The sequence below is a fragment of the Fulmarus glacialis genome, unplaced genomic scaffold (genome assembly GCF_000690835.1).
Source record: "Fulmarus glacialis isolate BGI_N327 unplaced genomic scaffold, ASM69083v1 scaffold6165, whole genome shotgun sequence".
Lineage (NCBI taxonomy): Eukaryota > Metazoa > Chordata > Aves > Procellariiformes > Procellariidae > Fulmarus > Fulmarus glacialis.
Genome location: NW_009213802.1, coordinates 169,213 through 186,019, shown reverse-complemented (window position 1 = coordinate 186,019; position 16,807 = coordinate 169,213). Strand labels below are relative to the sequence as shown.

Genomic DNA, 16,807 nt, shown 5'->3' with positions numbered 1-16,807 from the left:
TTTGGTTTTCTGGTGCTATGTTTTGTCTTTTAAATTATCTGTCAATATAACAATCAACACTTCCAATTAAAGTGAAGTTTAGACTTCCTGAAACTGAGTGCTGCTCTTCCACCAGCAGAACAGGCAAGGGCAACACTGTTGCTAGAATTAAAAGCCCAGCGCTGGAGATAAAAACAAACCAAAGCTCTCTGGTGCTTGCCTTTCCTGTCTAGTGCACTGTGTATGTTTTACCAGAAGGCAATTATAATATGTGTGACTGCTTTGGGAGCCAATACTTTCACAGCAGAGCCGGTCTTGTAAGCCCTGCATAGTGATCACTTCTAGTCCACAGCCCTGTGTGCTGGGCTTGCAATTCCCACAACAAATTAGTAGTCTTTCTGGACCTGATCCAAAGTGAATGAAGTCAGTGGGAACTATTTCAGTTGGCTGTAGATGAAGTAAAACATTATAAAATAATAAGTGCAAGGGAGTCTGTTCTGCCATCACACACCTGCAAGGATAGCACCATGTAGATTAGTATCTTGCATTTATATAGCATTCTTTCCCATAAAATACTCAGATGATTTTTATAAATGATGAGCTCAGTGCTCGTTACAAATTTGCATGTGTCCAGCTGGGATTCCAGAGAACTGATGTTTGCTCATGCAGGTCCCTTCGGCAGGATCAGATTCTGCGTCTGTTCAGAGCCACTGAATCCAGCGCTGAAGTGTGCCCGTCTTTGTGGAATACCGTTGTTAGCAATTCACAGCAACACTGCACAACATCTTGTGTCAAGCTGAGAATATCCTACCCAACTGAAACCACAGGGCATGCTTACAAAGAAAGATTAATCTCTCTTTTAGAGTTTGCCCAGGAACCCACGGTTGATTTTTCCATGAATCCTCTGCAAAAGATCACACCTTGAATACAAAATGTGTGCGTGTGTGTATATGTGTATATATATCTGTAAAAACTGTCAAAGGATGGCATCATGTGCAGCACTAGGCATCCTCATGCCAAGACATGCTGAGTACAGTTACACACAAAAAAGAAAGCAACTGCTCAGTCACCGGCACAGTGCTTGCAGTCATTAATGCCTTTTCCCCAGCTGTAAGTCAGGTTAACTTGCAAAATTGCCTGGTTCTCGGTGCTTGATGTCACCCGTGCCAGCTGCAGACATGCTCCTCTCTTCATTTTAGAGACTTCTCCAGGAGTTGCTGAGGTGACATTTGTGGAAAAGGAGCCAGCTGAACACCACACAATCATTTCATGGGAGCAAGTGAGTATTTTCGTGATAATACTCCAGTGAGGTCAGTCTGAATGTACAGCAGCCCTTGGATAATGTCAAATGCAGTGGCTACCTTGTGTTCGTCTGTGAGGCAATCGGTTACCAAGTTTGATGCACAGTGGAGCCTAAACAGATTCTTTTTTTTTTTTAATCGGGTATTACTCTGTCTTTTAGGCTGTCACATGCACCTGATCTGTTAGAGAAACTTCATCAGTGTGGGTATATTCAGAAGACAACTCTAAGAAGAAATCACATAACTGTAGTAGGCAGCAACAGTGGTGACTCAGTGGAGAACAAACATTGTTCTGACTCAGGTCTGAAACCATTTTCCAACTCCCTTTCAAACAAAATGAAGAAGCTCTTTATTTTTCATGGATACTAAAGACCTCAAGCTGGAAAATACCACTGAGCCACCCAGTTCGTTCCAGTTATCTATTTCTCTTTTCAGTCTCAGCTATTCACTTCCATTTATCATGGCCCTTCTTCCACCTCCCCTTTGGCTGACCAACCCAATCTTTTGGCTAAGGCATGTCCTGTTGCCTGTTCTAGAAGACTGTGAAGGACGCATGCTACCTTGACTCCACTGACCTCAGTGCATCAGAGTGTGTGACCAAAGGGCTCCTGAATACTATCGTGTGACTCTGGTGGGCAGAGATGGCATTTTTGGTCCCCTTTTTGAATATGCATGTGTTTATCAATCCCATGACCATGGGAGAATAACTGCTTTCTAGGTATCACTCATATCTGGGGAAGGGACAGTAGAAGCTGACTTGCCTTTGGAAAGGGGCATGGCAGAGGATGGAGTTGAGTGAATCATGCTCCCTCTGCTCCAACCCTGGCTATGCCATAACGCACAGGTTCCCAGAGACTGCGCTTGTTACCACTACGTAAAATAACTTCCCCTTTGATGACGCCTTGCCATTTACAGTTTTTCCTAAACAGTAGGGAAAAATCTTGCACTAGTTTTGATAACACCCTATCCCAATTAGTGATATTTATCAAGAATTTATAAATCTAGGTGAGAATGTATGTGATGTAAACCTGTGTTATTTACTGAAACTTGTACAGTAGCCAGCAACTGTGGTCAGGCAGAAATGTCCGGTTTTTCAGGTTCGTGTGAACTGATTCCTGATTTCCTATAGCTGTTGTTCAGGTGTCGGATTAACTGGGCTGGAAAGTCTGAGGCACCCTGACTGTGAGCCAGCTCAGGTCTGGGAGCAGCAGAGTGACATTCGCTCATTCTTCTGTTGAGTGGAGAGGACTGCTTCTCCTGAACACGGTATTGCTCTCATTTTCAGGTGCTGCTACTCCTCCGAACTAAATTGGGTTTTTTTCAAAATTGAGCTATTCCTGTAAAGCCAAACTTTGAAATGCTGTAGCCAAAGCACTTCACTCCAAAGATGTCAAAACAAAACTTCAGCTCCCCCACTCCCGGTGATGGACTAAGTTAATTGTGGAAGTAAATGGTGAAGATTAAGTAGATACAGTTGAGCTGGACTGCTAATGGTGAAGGACTTCGCTATCTATTTCTTTGCTTTTGGTTCCAGTTGCATTGACAAAACCTGAAATCTCCCTTCTCCAATTAAAAGATAACTATTTTCTTTTTCCTTTTTTTCCTTTGGGGATGAAGTCTGATATCTAACACAGTCCACGCAAGTGCAGTATGTCCTGCAGTGATGATTAAGTGCAAAGGACTCAGCACTTCACAGGCCCTTCCAGGATGAACTTGCACCTCACTTTTCCTCAAACTCATCCTGCTTGAATTTGAATGCAAGTTTATGTGTACCCAATGTTCACTTTTATCACTGTTCTTTTTTTTTTCGTAGCCACTAGGTGGCAATACTTATGCATGTAATCATTTCTCCATAGTTTAGATTTTAACAAGATCTTATCACAGTCTATATTTTTAACTCCCCTCTACGTCCTTGGTTATGAAAGTATTTGAAGGGCTTTTTGTGTGATGTAAGGAAAACTGGTCCAACTATTCCCAAAATTACATTCTTTTTCAAAAAAACCCTCTCTTTTCATTGAGACTCACCAAATAAAAGCTCTATTCTTAAGATTTTTTTTTTTTTTACATTTTTTTCTAGAAGCAATTTTCCAGTCCTATTTCAGTTTTGCAATTGAAAGGTATTTCTGCTGAGAGAAAATCTATGGTATTTAGAAACTCTGAAAAGAAAATCAACCTTTTTTTAAATTATGAATTATTAAAATCATATTCTAGTAATGCTGGCAATGTGCATTTGTTTTTCTCTCCATCAGCTGTGTTTGTTAAATTGGGCTGTGCCCCGTTTGTGCTAGTACTTAACTGGATACTACGATGGAAGTTTTAAAATCTTAGATCAACTTGTTGAATGTCTATTAGCTGCCATGAGGTTTTGCAGGGGAAGGTGAGCTTCATGACAGGAGACAGCGCAGTAAGACAGTAGGAGAGCGGAAGAGATTTTTTCCAAGTCTTTCTGTAGGGGTAGAAAGAGCTGTTAAGTCTTACACTTCAGGAAATCAAACCTGATATCAACCCTGAATATTTTATTGGAAATCAGCAAACTCGCAAAAATATTTAAGGTGTATGATTGTCAAGTGTTTGCATGGGTAGCATCACTTCCCCAAAACTTTCAAGCAGTTCAAAATATTTTAATAAAAACAAATAATTTTTTCACCTTTCCTGTTATTTAGACCTACCAAGGTGTTATCTTTTCCCCAAGGAAGTGAGACAAGCAACAGAAGGGGAAGTAGAGACAGAGTTACCAGATCACTGGAACACCACTGCTAATAACTGTATATTGTCCTATGACCCCATTCCCACTCCTAAAATTAGACTGGCAACTGCCCTGCTCCCCTCCACGTGCAGTTTTTAAAGGTAGGTGTTATACTAAAACATTGCTAGGAGGCACTCTGGTATCTGCAGTGATGACGTCTGATCCACATTTCCTTTTTGCCTCAAGCAGAAGAGAAATAAGTCACTCACATCATTGTTTTGGTTTTCAAAAAATAGAAAATTGCATTCTGTTAGGGGGAGCTGGAGGTGCCAGGGCTCAGCACCGCAGCAGGCCAAGCAAAATGAAGGGGGTCATTTTGCCTGTTCCTCTAATTGGCTTGTTAGCAGTGTCTGAACTGCCCCTGGCTGGCTGTAAGTGATCCCTGCCCATCACGTTGCTGGAGCATTGATATTCTACAACTCTACATGCGAAATTTGTTGTTTCTCCTTACGCACTTTGTCTACAAAGATTTATTTTTCTGTAATAAAACCATAAAAAAGCCCTCAAGCAGTCTGGTGCTTTCCTGTTGTGGACTGTCTTAGGCTGCCAAACAATTTAGAAACTCTCTCTGCATGTAAATCTCAGTCGGAAATGCGGTAGTGGTTTCTGGCTATTCTAGAAGTCTTCCTTGTTGCTTCTACCATACCTTTTTTTGACTCAAAAGTATGCATGCAGGCGTGCGCATCCACAAGGGTCCTTCTTGCCATCCTCCTTGTAATGTCCTCCCTCAGCATTAGGCGAGCCTGCCATCCCTGATCCCCAGGAGCACAGGACCTGCCCATCCTGAACCTGCCTTGTGGCCCTGACCGTGGGAGAGGCAGGGAAGTGGATCCAGCAGAACCAGTGCATGAGGAAAGATATATTTCTTCAAGCTGCATAACGGGGGAGAGGCTGGAGGACTTTTGGGAGGTGGATAGTGCTTCTGACACAGCATGCCCCTCCTGTGGGGCCTTATAATATGCTGATTAGAAATTGGCTACACAACACCGTCCTCAAGAGAATGGCCAAATCCTGTTCTCTGCCACGGGGGACGGGTCTACCCCAGTCCCATGCCTTTTGGGGCAGGAAGTCCAAGCAAGGTGATCTCCTGGGAGTCCCCCCAGATCAGATTTACAAAAGGTGCAACAAGAATGTCTCAGTATCTTACATAAATTAACATCTTCTGCATTCATTGGCAGCTAGGGCAGACCAGTCATGAAACAACATGACATTAGGGAGAGAGAAAGGTGGCTGCTGATGTGCTCTGCTACGTGGAAGTGTGAGAAGTGACATAAAACCCTTCCTTTTCTCCCCAGAAGTTGGATAAAACTCATTCAGTTTTTTAGAGAAGTCTCTCTAAAGCGATATGCTTTGATTGCTGTCCATTTCTTTAGTATATTTGCTTGGGAGGCATTGGTACAACAGTACTTTAAGTGAATTGCCATGTGTCAGTGTTTTAGCTCTGGATCCAGCACTGATCAGGTCTTGGCAGCAAGGCTACCCTGGTTCTAATATTCTTCTCTTTCCTCAATGGACTGTGCTTTCTTGGGAGACTATTTGGGGATATTATAGACAATAAACAAAAGAAATAGACCTCACACACCATATTGGGCACTTGGGATATTTTGTTTTATGAGCTGATGAGTGTAACCAGATGACTGGAGTGAAAACAGCTGCTTGCCAGGGCTGTGGTTAAGCCACTTCTGGCACGTTATTAGGAATATCGTATTTTATGAGTCTGGAGATCACAACCCTGGAAACGACCAGTTGAGCAGGGGGAGTACAGAGCTTGAGAAGCCATTTTTAATATGTAGTAGCAGTTTGTTTCTCTGACTCTGCTGTCAGAAGACCACTGTTTTGAAGTCATAGGATCTTGTGGCTAAGCATAATATGACAAATTAGTCAATCCTTTCCGTCAGATGGGAGAGATGGATATAGAATCACAGAATATTCGTGAAGCTTTCTATATAGAGGCCTTTCCCTATAGACCCTAGATTTGCTCTGGTAACAACATTTTCCACCCATGTATTTTGCACCATCATTTGGAAAGTCGTGCAAAGGGACATGGTTAGGAGAATCCTAAAATGAAGTGGAGAGGGCAATCATTTGGAGAAACATGCACATGTTGATCTTTCCATCAAGAAAAGGAGGATTCAGAGCTGAAGGCCTATCCAGATGTGATTTTTTTCCTTGTCTTAATCAGCTATGCTTGTTAAATTGGGCTGTGCCCAGTTTGTGCTAGTATTTCACTGGATACTACGGTGGAAGTTCTAAAATCTTAGATTTTGTCATCCCAATGGATCTGGTTCTCCTGCTTAGAAGATAACACCCACTGAAGTCAAAAAAGCTGTTCCCATATGTATTTTTACTGCTGGGGTAGATTACTTAAAATTAGGGGGGTTGAAGTGGACTGAAAGTGCTGTGTAAACATTTACACTCTTCTGAGGCTTTGTAGCAGGTCTGTCATATTTTCTTCCTTCATAGTTTTAAACCCAGTCACTGTGCTTACAGCTACAGCTTGAAATTGGAAGTGGTAAAAGCACAGCATGAAATTGTAAATATTTAGGACTGAGAAGAACCCACAGAAGAAGGTGTGTTTGTTCAAGGCATTTGAAGAACTTCAGATATGTCCATGTGGTTTAGTAATCTCCTGAAACTTACCACCAGGGCCTCACCCATCACCAGGCTCTTATCAAAGGACGATAAATTCTCCTCAAAACAAAGTTGCTACAGTATCAGATTCTCTGCTTTAATACCTGTTGCCTCCGAAGATTTCCCCTACCTGGATTAGGAAAGCACTGTGCTAGCAACCAGGCTGCTGACGGGGCAAGTGAAGTGACCTGCCCTGTTGCAAGCTGCAAAGCCATTAATATCTGGGACTTGTCAGTAGCAGTCTGTTGGCATAAGTGGATATGCTTAGAAAGTAAGTTAACACGCAGGAGTGAAGGTTGTGGGTGGGTTAGAGGGTCCTGCACAGCGTATACACCACAGTTTAGGGGACAGGGACTGTAACAACTCAAAGAAAGTGACTGTGAATAAAGCTTTAATAGGCAGAAGGGCTGCCCTCGTTCTAGGGGAGGGAGGGGAATTGGACAGGAGGAGGCCAGCACCTTCCCTTGCTCGTGCCAGTCACTGATGGATTGGATCCATCAGTTGCAGCTGGATGCACAGCTGGCAGGTAGCTCCTCCTGGATAGAGGTATTGAGGCAACATCAGAGCAGATAACTGGATATGCACAAGTTGGAGACATGGGGAAGAATCTGATCAGCATCTCTGCAGATGTTACAAATTTGTGCCCCAAGTGAACCAGAGCTACATGAACTGCATGTGCATGTTTCTTTTCCTTAGCTACTGGTTACCAGAATATTCTTCCTTTATTTTATGAGACTTTGAATGTTACATTTTCTAGTAGCTGCTTCCAGCAGAGGCACAATATTGGAAAGCTGTTAACATCTGACTCGTCTGCTTTCTTCAAAGCAATTCTGTAACTGCTCCAAAATCCACCCAGGCCTCCGAGGCCAGGCTGTGAATACCTACCTGAATAACATCTTGATCTGTGGCAGGGTGAGCCTATAGGACGGAGAGCACTACTGACCTATAAATGTTCTTAAAGTTTGTAATTCTCTCTTTTGTTGCTTTGAGTGTCAAACTCATTGCACAAAGAGCAGGCCATGTCCAAGAGCATGTCTTTGAAACTGGCTGAATGAAAGAAATACACCTTTTTTAGGAAAGGCTGAAAATCCTGTCACAAAAGTACTTGAATTATCAGACTTGCTATGTTGCAAATCTCACATTATTTGTCCATTTTTCCTGTAAGATGTAGCTCCTGGAGTCCTGTGATTATAAACAGGTCTCAGATCAACATTTTAAAGAAGAAATTGTCTCTCCTCCTGGTTTAATGACAAAGCTTGACCCTCAAGGGGCTTATTCGTGTCTTTGTTCCTGAGCAGATTTAAAAGCACATGGAACTGAAAAGGGAGAATGACCACAAGTTGCAACTTGGAGGTTCAGACTGCAATTAGGAAAACTTTTTCACAAGGAGGGTGGTGCAGCCCTTGGCCAGGTCAACACAGAGGTTGTGGAACATGCATCATCGGAGACTATCCTGAGTTTTGGGGTCTTATTCTTTTGGAGTCTTGAGTTTGACGATACTTTAAATGCAAACTCACTTCAATCTTTTTCTCTAAAACAATTACAAACAAAACAACAGATAACTCCTTTAATCATGGGTGTTGCTTGTCTTCTTAAAACTGACAGGCTTCTGTACTGTTTCATTTTGTGTTCTTGACACATCAACAGGAACGGAGGGTCACTGGTCTGGACCCAGTCCTGTCACCAGGAGCAGTGCCTGCAATTGCCTATAGCTCTTTGGGTTTCTTGTTGTTCTGAGGATTAAGCCTTTATCCTTCCTTCCTCATATTTGTTGCTTAGCTGAAAAGTCTAAGTTAAGAAAGGCTTCTTCCACAACCAAGATAGGAATAGGAGAAGGGTCCTGGTTCTTAGAAGCACTCTCACCAGCTCGCTGTAGTTGCTTCTTTCGCTGTTGGCTCAGAAGGAAGCAGGCTTAGGAGCCCCAGCCAAGTGCTGAAGAAGTTTGGTGGGATGAAGCCAGACCAGCAGGTTTGTGAGACTGACTCTGTGTATTTGCACACATACTGTTTGTTAAGTGAAATGTCAAACCTGCTTGATTATGTGCAACCATTGAGTCTGTGCTTCTCTCACCTACTTGGAACTGAAGTCCCTCAGAAGAAGAGAGTCCTTGTGCTAATATTATACATGCGTTAGTGGAACAGGCAGGTTTAGTCTGATTTCACTTAAAGCAAAACTCTAGTCTTGTAAGCCATATATATGAAAAAGCTGATTGTTCTTATATATGTGATCTTGGAGTGGCTGTTAGTGTCAAAGGATGATATGTCGTCTCAGTTGGGGAACAATCCTGTAACAATCTTGTGATGACTGACTGCTCATTGTGAAATTTTCCCAAGTCATCTTTGTTAATACAGTAGCATAGACCCGAGAAATATGCAGTTTTCTCTCAAGGTTTTAGGATGAGGTATTTGAGCTGATTTGAGTCATCTTGGGGTTGAGGAAACCATTTGGTGACAAATATTTTTGTACCAATATTCAGTTGCTCTTTGAGTTTGAGGCACGTTCTGCATTTGCCTGTAATACTGTGATTGTGATTTGCAGAAAAACTCCTGCATATTGCCAGAGGATTTAAAGAACTTCTATCTGATGACCGATGGCTTCCAGATGACCTGGAGTGTGAAGACTGATGGTGAGTCCATGTATTGCTCTCCACTGATATCCTCATTTCATTGCAGCCAGTCTTTCCTTTGCAGAATCTCTTTAATTTCAGACTTACCTTCTGCACAGTCAATACACATCTGTCAGCATCCTGCATTAGTCTGAGCAAAAACACATGCACCAAGTCATTTTGAATGAAAAATTAGCACCATTCCTTAACTTGCAAAAAAATAAAGTAGTTTGTTTCTGCTAGGCAGCTTGATCAGAGACTACAGAAAACTGACCTCTGAATTAATAAGCGAGTGCAGCTCTGCATGGGATCGTAGACTGTTTTAGAGATGTCCTGGTGAGGAAAAAAATATGACTGCACATCAAAGGTCCCTTCCTGATGCAACAGAGCAAAGCCCATTGCTTGCATGTGCTGGACTTCCACAGAAGAGACGTGTACACTGAACACTGGCTAGAAACCAAACAGGTCTTCATGACATAAATACCATTCTGTAATACACTGGCCATCTGTTTAGACTCAGGTTTAGGTATGTAGTTTAAATCTTGTACCTAGACTGCCTCTGTAGTTCACAGAGAGAGAAGCAGTTGTAGCACATTATCCTATCATAAAGCAGTAGGAAGAGTCACCCTCTGATAACGCCTCTTTCTCATTAAAAAGTATATGTACGTGCCGAGCCTGATTCTGCTTTCCATCAGCTAAAGTCCATTCACTGGAGTTATTTCTGGAGTCAGTGGTGGAGGTGAGAATAGGACCGAGCTTTATTAACCATCCTTGTTTGGTAAGAATCAGGCAGTTCATTCACTTTGCACTGGAGCCCTGCAACTATTATCCTGGCTCTTGTTGCCTTCAAGTGAGGTTGTCAACTTGGGCTGTGGACACTGCTCGCTTCTGGAGATGGGTGTCAGATATAGGGTTTTCCTCAGGAAGTGGAATTTCATTTCAGAGACAGTTGACATAAGGGCTGTAGCACCTGCACTGCGTCCCATCGTGTTTCAAGTGGGATTTAGTGTGTTGTGACCTCTGAATAGTCTTGTGTTCAAGAAACCAAGGCAGCTCACATAACTGTCTTGTTTGAGCAAACATCCAGTAGTGCCTTCTGAGGTCCTTCACACTGGCATGTGGCTGAACAGGGTGCTCGTTGATGTGATGTCTGGTAATAGTACTAGTCCTCAGAAGGAGAGACAAGTCCTCAAGCATTCATTCAGGAACACCCACATGTTGACACACTAATAAAATCCTGTGTTGGTGTGGGAACCGAGAGGATGCACCCTGAGCAAGTACATGGGGTGGAAGAGGACGAGCTGCCCCATAAGCTGGAATGGGTGGGGTGGTTTCTGGTAGGAAGGACAGCAGCAGGGAAAAGAGTTTTGAGGAGGTGGCTGTAGCTAGCCAGGATTTTTAATAGCCAGTTTCACAGGACTGGGCTAACAGCTGCAGAACAGGCATAGCCAGCAGTGTACTTCTCATACCTGCACAGCTCTGAGATGGTGTCGCATCGCCTGTAAGTGTGATTGTGTTTTTGAAAAAGCCTAATTTTTGTTCCGCTGGAGCCTCACTTGGTTAAGTGTCCAGGCCTGCTGGGTATACCCGTCTCTTCTCCCCGTCTGTGTTTTAGAAGAGGTCGAGTTGCTTTGTGGAGGAAAAGAAGTACCTCCTCTGCTTTCCTGACACCGGATGTGATTAACGATCAGTCTTATTGCAGATACCCCAATGCCCCTGGGCTCCATGGTGATTAATAGTGTCTCAAAGCTGTGTCGGCTTGGCAGTTCCTCTATGTACACTCTGCCTAATGCACCAACTCTTGCTGACCTGGAAGATGACACAGACGAGGAAGGTAAGGTCCTGTTAACAGGGTAGCAAATGTGCTCTGTCTCATCCCTTTTGCTCTGTTAGGGTAATGTTAGCATATAGCACATGGATACAGCAACAGAAAAGGTCACTCCAAGTAGATGTGGTTTTCTTTGTCTCCTGCACCGGACCTACTGTATGTCCTGTTAGTCCCCTACATCCTTGAGAGGTAGACTTGTATGCTGTGAATCTCATGGGGATTGTTAATGCTGCCAGTTGCTAGTATTATTTGCATACTCTTTTAATAGCCTGGCAGCCCTCCTGTTCTGCCTTTTCCCTATTTAAATTTTTAACTGAGGCTTCCTCCAGTGATTCAGCTTCTAAAGTCTTTGTGTGCTTATGGTGTTATATGAACAAAAGATAACAGTTTTTGTCTTGGTAGTGAAAAGACAGCTGGATATACTCTTTGGAATTGGAAAAATAACTCTGGTAAATACATGTAAGTGTGAGGTGGCACTGGAAAATGTGTGTTTCCAGACTGCCTAAAAATGCTGGGTATCCTGCAGTTTGGAGAGAAGAAGAAAAAAAGCCCACTCTTTTTCTCAGAGCTCATACAGTTTAACAGACTGGAAGAAGTAAGAAGATAAGAACAGAGGCAGGTGTCATGCTGACTCTTTAAAACATTGTTATTTGATTTCAGTCTTATCTCTGAATCTCCATAGCTCTTGTAGCTTCTACATGTGGCTGAAAGTTTATTTTTGCACATTCCAGCTTGACTGCAGTCCTGATCTTCTAGCCATTGTAATGAAATGGGCCAAATTCTGCTTCCATTTAGCCACTCAGACCTCCACTGATGCAATTACAAGGTACACTGAGAAAAAGCTACATCCCCACCAGTGTTCTCATCCTGACTTTCATGGAAAGCTCTTCTTAAGAGTACAGCTCTTGTGTCCCCCTTCTTCCTCAGCAGCATTAGAATTCAAAATTATATTCTACAAGAACTTCCATCTACACGATCTCAAAATGGTCCTGTAGAAAGGCTATGTGGTGGTTGTGGGTCAGAAGTTGGGTATCAGTCAGAACATGTGGCTGTTGAGAAGGACGCTGATGTCACACTGGAATGTATGAAGAAATGTATATGTCTCCAAGTCCATCAAAGTCTTCGGTCACGAGAAAAAGAATAAACTGTTCTCCCTGTCCTCCTTAGATAAAAAGGAAAGGAGGGCAAAAAAGAAAAGGTGGGTAGAACAGAAGTAATGGGCTTCAATTGCAGCAAGGAAGATTCAGGATCCACATGAGGAAAACTTCTAAGTGATAACGATGGATTTGGGTTGACTGTCTGGAGACTGTGGCATCTCCAACACTGGAGGACTTTAAGAAAAGATTAGACAAACGCCTCTCAGGAGTGACATCTATAAAGCTGATTTTGCTTTATGCCAGGGAAGGACTAGAGGGCAGCTTGATGTCTTTTTTCAGCCGTCAGATTTTGACTCCGTGGTTTGTTTTCCTACCACAGATGAAAATTTTTCTCACTTTTTTTTTTTTAAATACAGGGCACTTAATCCTTTCCAAGAAGTATAAATATAATAGTTTGATTCAGTTCTTCCTCAGCTGATTTATTAATAAGTATCAATAGATTGACTCTCTGCAGCTGAGTCACAGTCATGTTTCATGAAGATTTTTTTTCTGTTTTCAGGTAATGGAGACAAACCAGAGAAGCCACACTTTGATTCTCGTAGTCTAATCTTTGAATTAGACCCATGCAATGGGAATGGGAAAGTTTGTCTTGTTTATAAGCACGCTAAACCAGGTAAGACTGAAAAGAGCAAAGTTAGCCATCTCTTGTTGTGGATGTGTAGAATCATCTTACATTTCTGATCTTCTTTGCAATTTGTAGATGAACATTTACTGGGACATCCTGTCTCCACTGAAGTCGGGGCCTAAACCTTACAGAGACTTAACAGGAGCTAACATTTTCCCTCCTTTCAGTGTTTGAATCTGAGTTATAACTCATGATTTCTGCATGCATAGCATACTTGCATACTGAAACAGGAAAGCATTCACAAATGACCTACAGACAATCATGTTGAAATAATGCAGAAGGCTAGAGCTCAGCCACTAACATAGCTCTGGTTACTCGCATGTCTCGGAACAATTCCCTTACATTTTGATGAGAAAGGGTGTAATGCTGTTTAGAAGCAAAGGGTGGATGGTGAAAAAAGTCCTTTGCTGATTGAGACAGGCTTAGACTGGTTCTTCCACCTTGTGCATGGATGCAGAGCCTCCGGGTGCTAACTAGGTCAAAATTTGGCAGGAAGGGTTGAACAGGAGAGTGAAAGATGTGAGCTGAGCTTTTCTTTCTGACAGATACACAGAAAGCTGCTATCAGTCAGGGATTAGTGAAATACCCAAGTCATTTGTACAGTAGTTGTCATTTGACACAGTGCACAGGTCACTAGGTGTATGTGTATACCTGTATGTTCACTCTATCGGGGTGTGCAATTGTGATATACCTATTCTTAAGAAAACCCTTCGGTTGTTATCTTGTGTCTTTCATTGGGCGTGACTACAACTCCCAAGGCAGAAACTTCTCACTTGTCCTCTTGCCTTCCAATCTTAGCGATTTCAGCACATGCAGTGGATAACCTGAGCAAGGGGAGGGAGCGTTGTTTACAGGTGTTGATGTCAGCACAGGGGACAGTGTGTTTAATTGGCAATGTTCAGTGTCTCCCAGTGTTTTTCCAAGTAAAATCACTTCTTTTTATGCTCAAGGATGTCGCCACCAGAGAAATATTTGATCACTGTGGAAAGATTTTGCAAAATGTGTTTTTGTTGGCAGCACACACTCCCATGGCTTCCAGACTCTGGACTCTATTCAGTAATCCAGGTGACTGACAATTGAGTTAGTTGCTTTTTACTTTGTGGGGTAGATAAATGTTTGCCATAATTGTACTTTGAACTTACACTACAAAGTTGCTGATGTCTGAGCATGTTCCGTGTACAACATCAGTCCCATGTTGGGAAGGAATAGCACTGCATCCATTTTACGGTGGGGAAAATGAATATAATGGCTATTGCATGAGTATTTTTAGTAAGGCTGGGAGCAGAACCAAGTCCTTTTCAGTCCCCATCCTCTAACCGTTAAACCACATTGCCTCTGGATAATCATCTATGTTCGTCAGGGATGCTGCCTTTTAGAAGCTGCAGCCTTTCTGATAAGTATGTTGTGTCTCCCACCTGACAATGGCCAGGAGTTGATCTTATCACTGCAAAGCAACAGTATAATTTGTGTTTGTTTTGTTCTAGTTGTCTCCCCAGACACAGAGATATGGTTCCTGGACAGAGCTCTGTATTGGCATTTCCTCACCAAAACCTTCACGGCCTACTACCGCCTGCTCATTACCCACCTGGGTCTCCCACAGTGGCAGTACGCCTTCACCAGCTATGGGGTCAGCCCCCAGGCCAAGGTAGGACAGCAGGATCCAGCTCCTCAGTATTTCATAGAATCATAGAATCATAGAATCATTAAGGTTGGAAAAGACCTCTAAGATCATTGAGTCCAATCATCAACTCAACATCACCATGCCTACTAAACCATGTCCCTAAGCGTGCTCTACTTCATCAGTCAAGGCTGTGTACGTGGTACTCTAGCCTGTGCTCTGCCTTTCTGTAACTTTCCTGCTAGAACATTTTTGTTCAGTATATTCACAAACCTTAGTGAAATCTTTGATGTATTCCCTAATCATTTGCAGCCTCTGTTAGTTAAAATCCCCATTTGTTAACCATTATCATTTTTAAAGGTCTTCAGGGGTGGTATATTAAAACGGTTTTCCATTAAGCAGTACATGAATAGATTGCCATCTACATTTTGGTATTGATCTTTTGTTTATCTTGTTCAACACTTTTGGTTTCAGTGGGATGTGTAATACCATAACCCCTGCAGTTTTATTTCCTGACTTCATCAATGGAAAACTGATAGGAAAAACACTAAGAGATGAGAACTGCAGGGCATAACATTGTGGTGGCATCTGGGAATCAAAAAAAAAGTCATTGTGGTCACTTCTAGATGTAAAATCAGGCCGAAGAGGAACAAACACAAAATCCTTTGTGTAAAGAGTTAAAAAACCTGCATTATTCATGTGTGAAGAGAGGGAGGGAGGCTATATTTTGAGAAGTTCAGCTACTTTGGTTCCAATTTGTAAGCACTTTTAAATTCCAAGGTTTTTTTAATCTTTTCTGCTTCTCTGAATCTAAATAAATGTGGTTTAGTTTCATCCGCTCCTCCGCTCACTTTGCATTTCCTCGTGCAGTTTAAATCAGGAGCTGCTCCTGATAGGAGTTACACTGCAGGAAAGATAGTGTAAAGTTTATGTCTGGTTCTCCTGTTCTGTGTCTGGAATGTGGGGCAGTTCCAGGACTGTAGCTGTAGCTGTGCCTTGTATATCTTTATCACAAGGCACTCTGCACAGTCCTGTAAACTGCAAACTGATAAGTGGTGTATGATCGAAATCAGGTCTCAGGGGTGAGGTGGAACAGGGTGGAAATGTCTAATTGCAGTTTGATAGTAACCTCTTCCTTCTCCACCATCATGCCTTTCAGCAATGGTTTAACATGTATAAACCCATAACCATCAACACAGCTCTCCTCTCTGAAGAGGCCGATTCCTTTGTGAACAAGCTGGACCCCAATAAGGTATTTAAAAGCAAGAACAAAACTCCAGTGATCAAAAAGAAACCACCCTCCCAGCCAGCAGGCTCCCAAAAGAGTCACACAAGCATGACCTCCTCCAAGACATCCTCACTAGCTGGGAATTCTTCAAGGAAGTGAGACCCCCAGATCTGACCCTGGACAGCAATTGCAATAAGCTTTGATGTTCTCTGATGCAGAGTCTCAGTGGTTCAGACAAAGTTCCTTGTGCATGAATAGATGTACCCATGGAAAACACATTGCAGCATTTGCATGAAATATAGCCATGATGTGCTTTTACATGGGAGGGATATAGTTCCTGGAGACTCTGAGAAAAAAACTTGAGACAATGATTTTATTCCCTTCTGCTACTTGCAGCATGTACTTTTCAGAGGGCATGAAGAAGCCCTTGATGTCACTGCTCTATAGGGAAGCTTTTGTTCCTGTGCAACTACAGCAGTGAAATGAAAGAAAATATAAGTCACCATTACTTCAATAGACCCATGCTGAAATACAGCGTATGAAGATATTTCTGCCATCTCCTTTGAAAGAAACCTGTCCTGACCTTGCATGCTATGGGAGCAGGCTGGAACCAAAGAACAAAGAAATATCTTCTGCTTCAGACAGAATTAAACTCCGCACTTCCCTGTGCTCCTTCCAACTTCTGCTCTGAGATTCATGGTACAAAGGGACCTGGGGCTTCCAGGTCTCTGCATTGTCCTCGTCACTTGCTCTACAGCCCAGACCACTTTTTGGCCTTTGTGCCGTATCTTTTCCGATAGTGACGTCTGTGTGATGTCCTTCCCGAGTCAGTGGTGTTAAGTGTAAGAGACCCATAAGCCAGGAGGACCCCTTGGTTTGTCACACATTCATTTGCAAAGCTGGCCATTCAAACAGCCTTCGACACTTTTCAATTGGGCAGGATCTGACCAGGGGCCGCTGAGATCCTACAGCCTTAGAAGCCCCTGATGTTATTTTCTATACTGTAAGTGTTCAGGTTAGAACTGCACTTTAACCCATTCACTGCTGGTTTTCAGTTACACCTGATTGTTTCCATTATTTTTCTATGCC

The 16,807-nt window shown here is 42.7% G+C and overlaps 1 protein-coding gene across 1 annotated transcript; it reads left to right on the top strand.

The window, feature by feature from the left end:
- Positions 1–1,155: 1,155 nt before the first annotated feature.
- TPGS2 (tubulin polyglutamylase complex subunit 2) lies at positions 1,156–15,986 on the top strand (the record flags this gene model as incomplete). The annotated part of the gene is made up of 6 exons (XM_009578327.1): positions 1,156–1,258; positions 9,196–9,283; positions 10,965–11,096; positions 12,747–12,860; positions 14,357–14,517; positions 15,650–15,986. Coding segments are annotated over 6 exons (826 nt in total), but the record flags the coding sequence as incomplete, so codon positions are not given.
- Between the last annotated feature and the right edge of the window lie 821 nt (positions 15,987–16,807).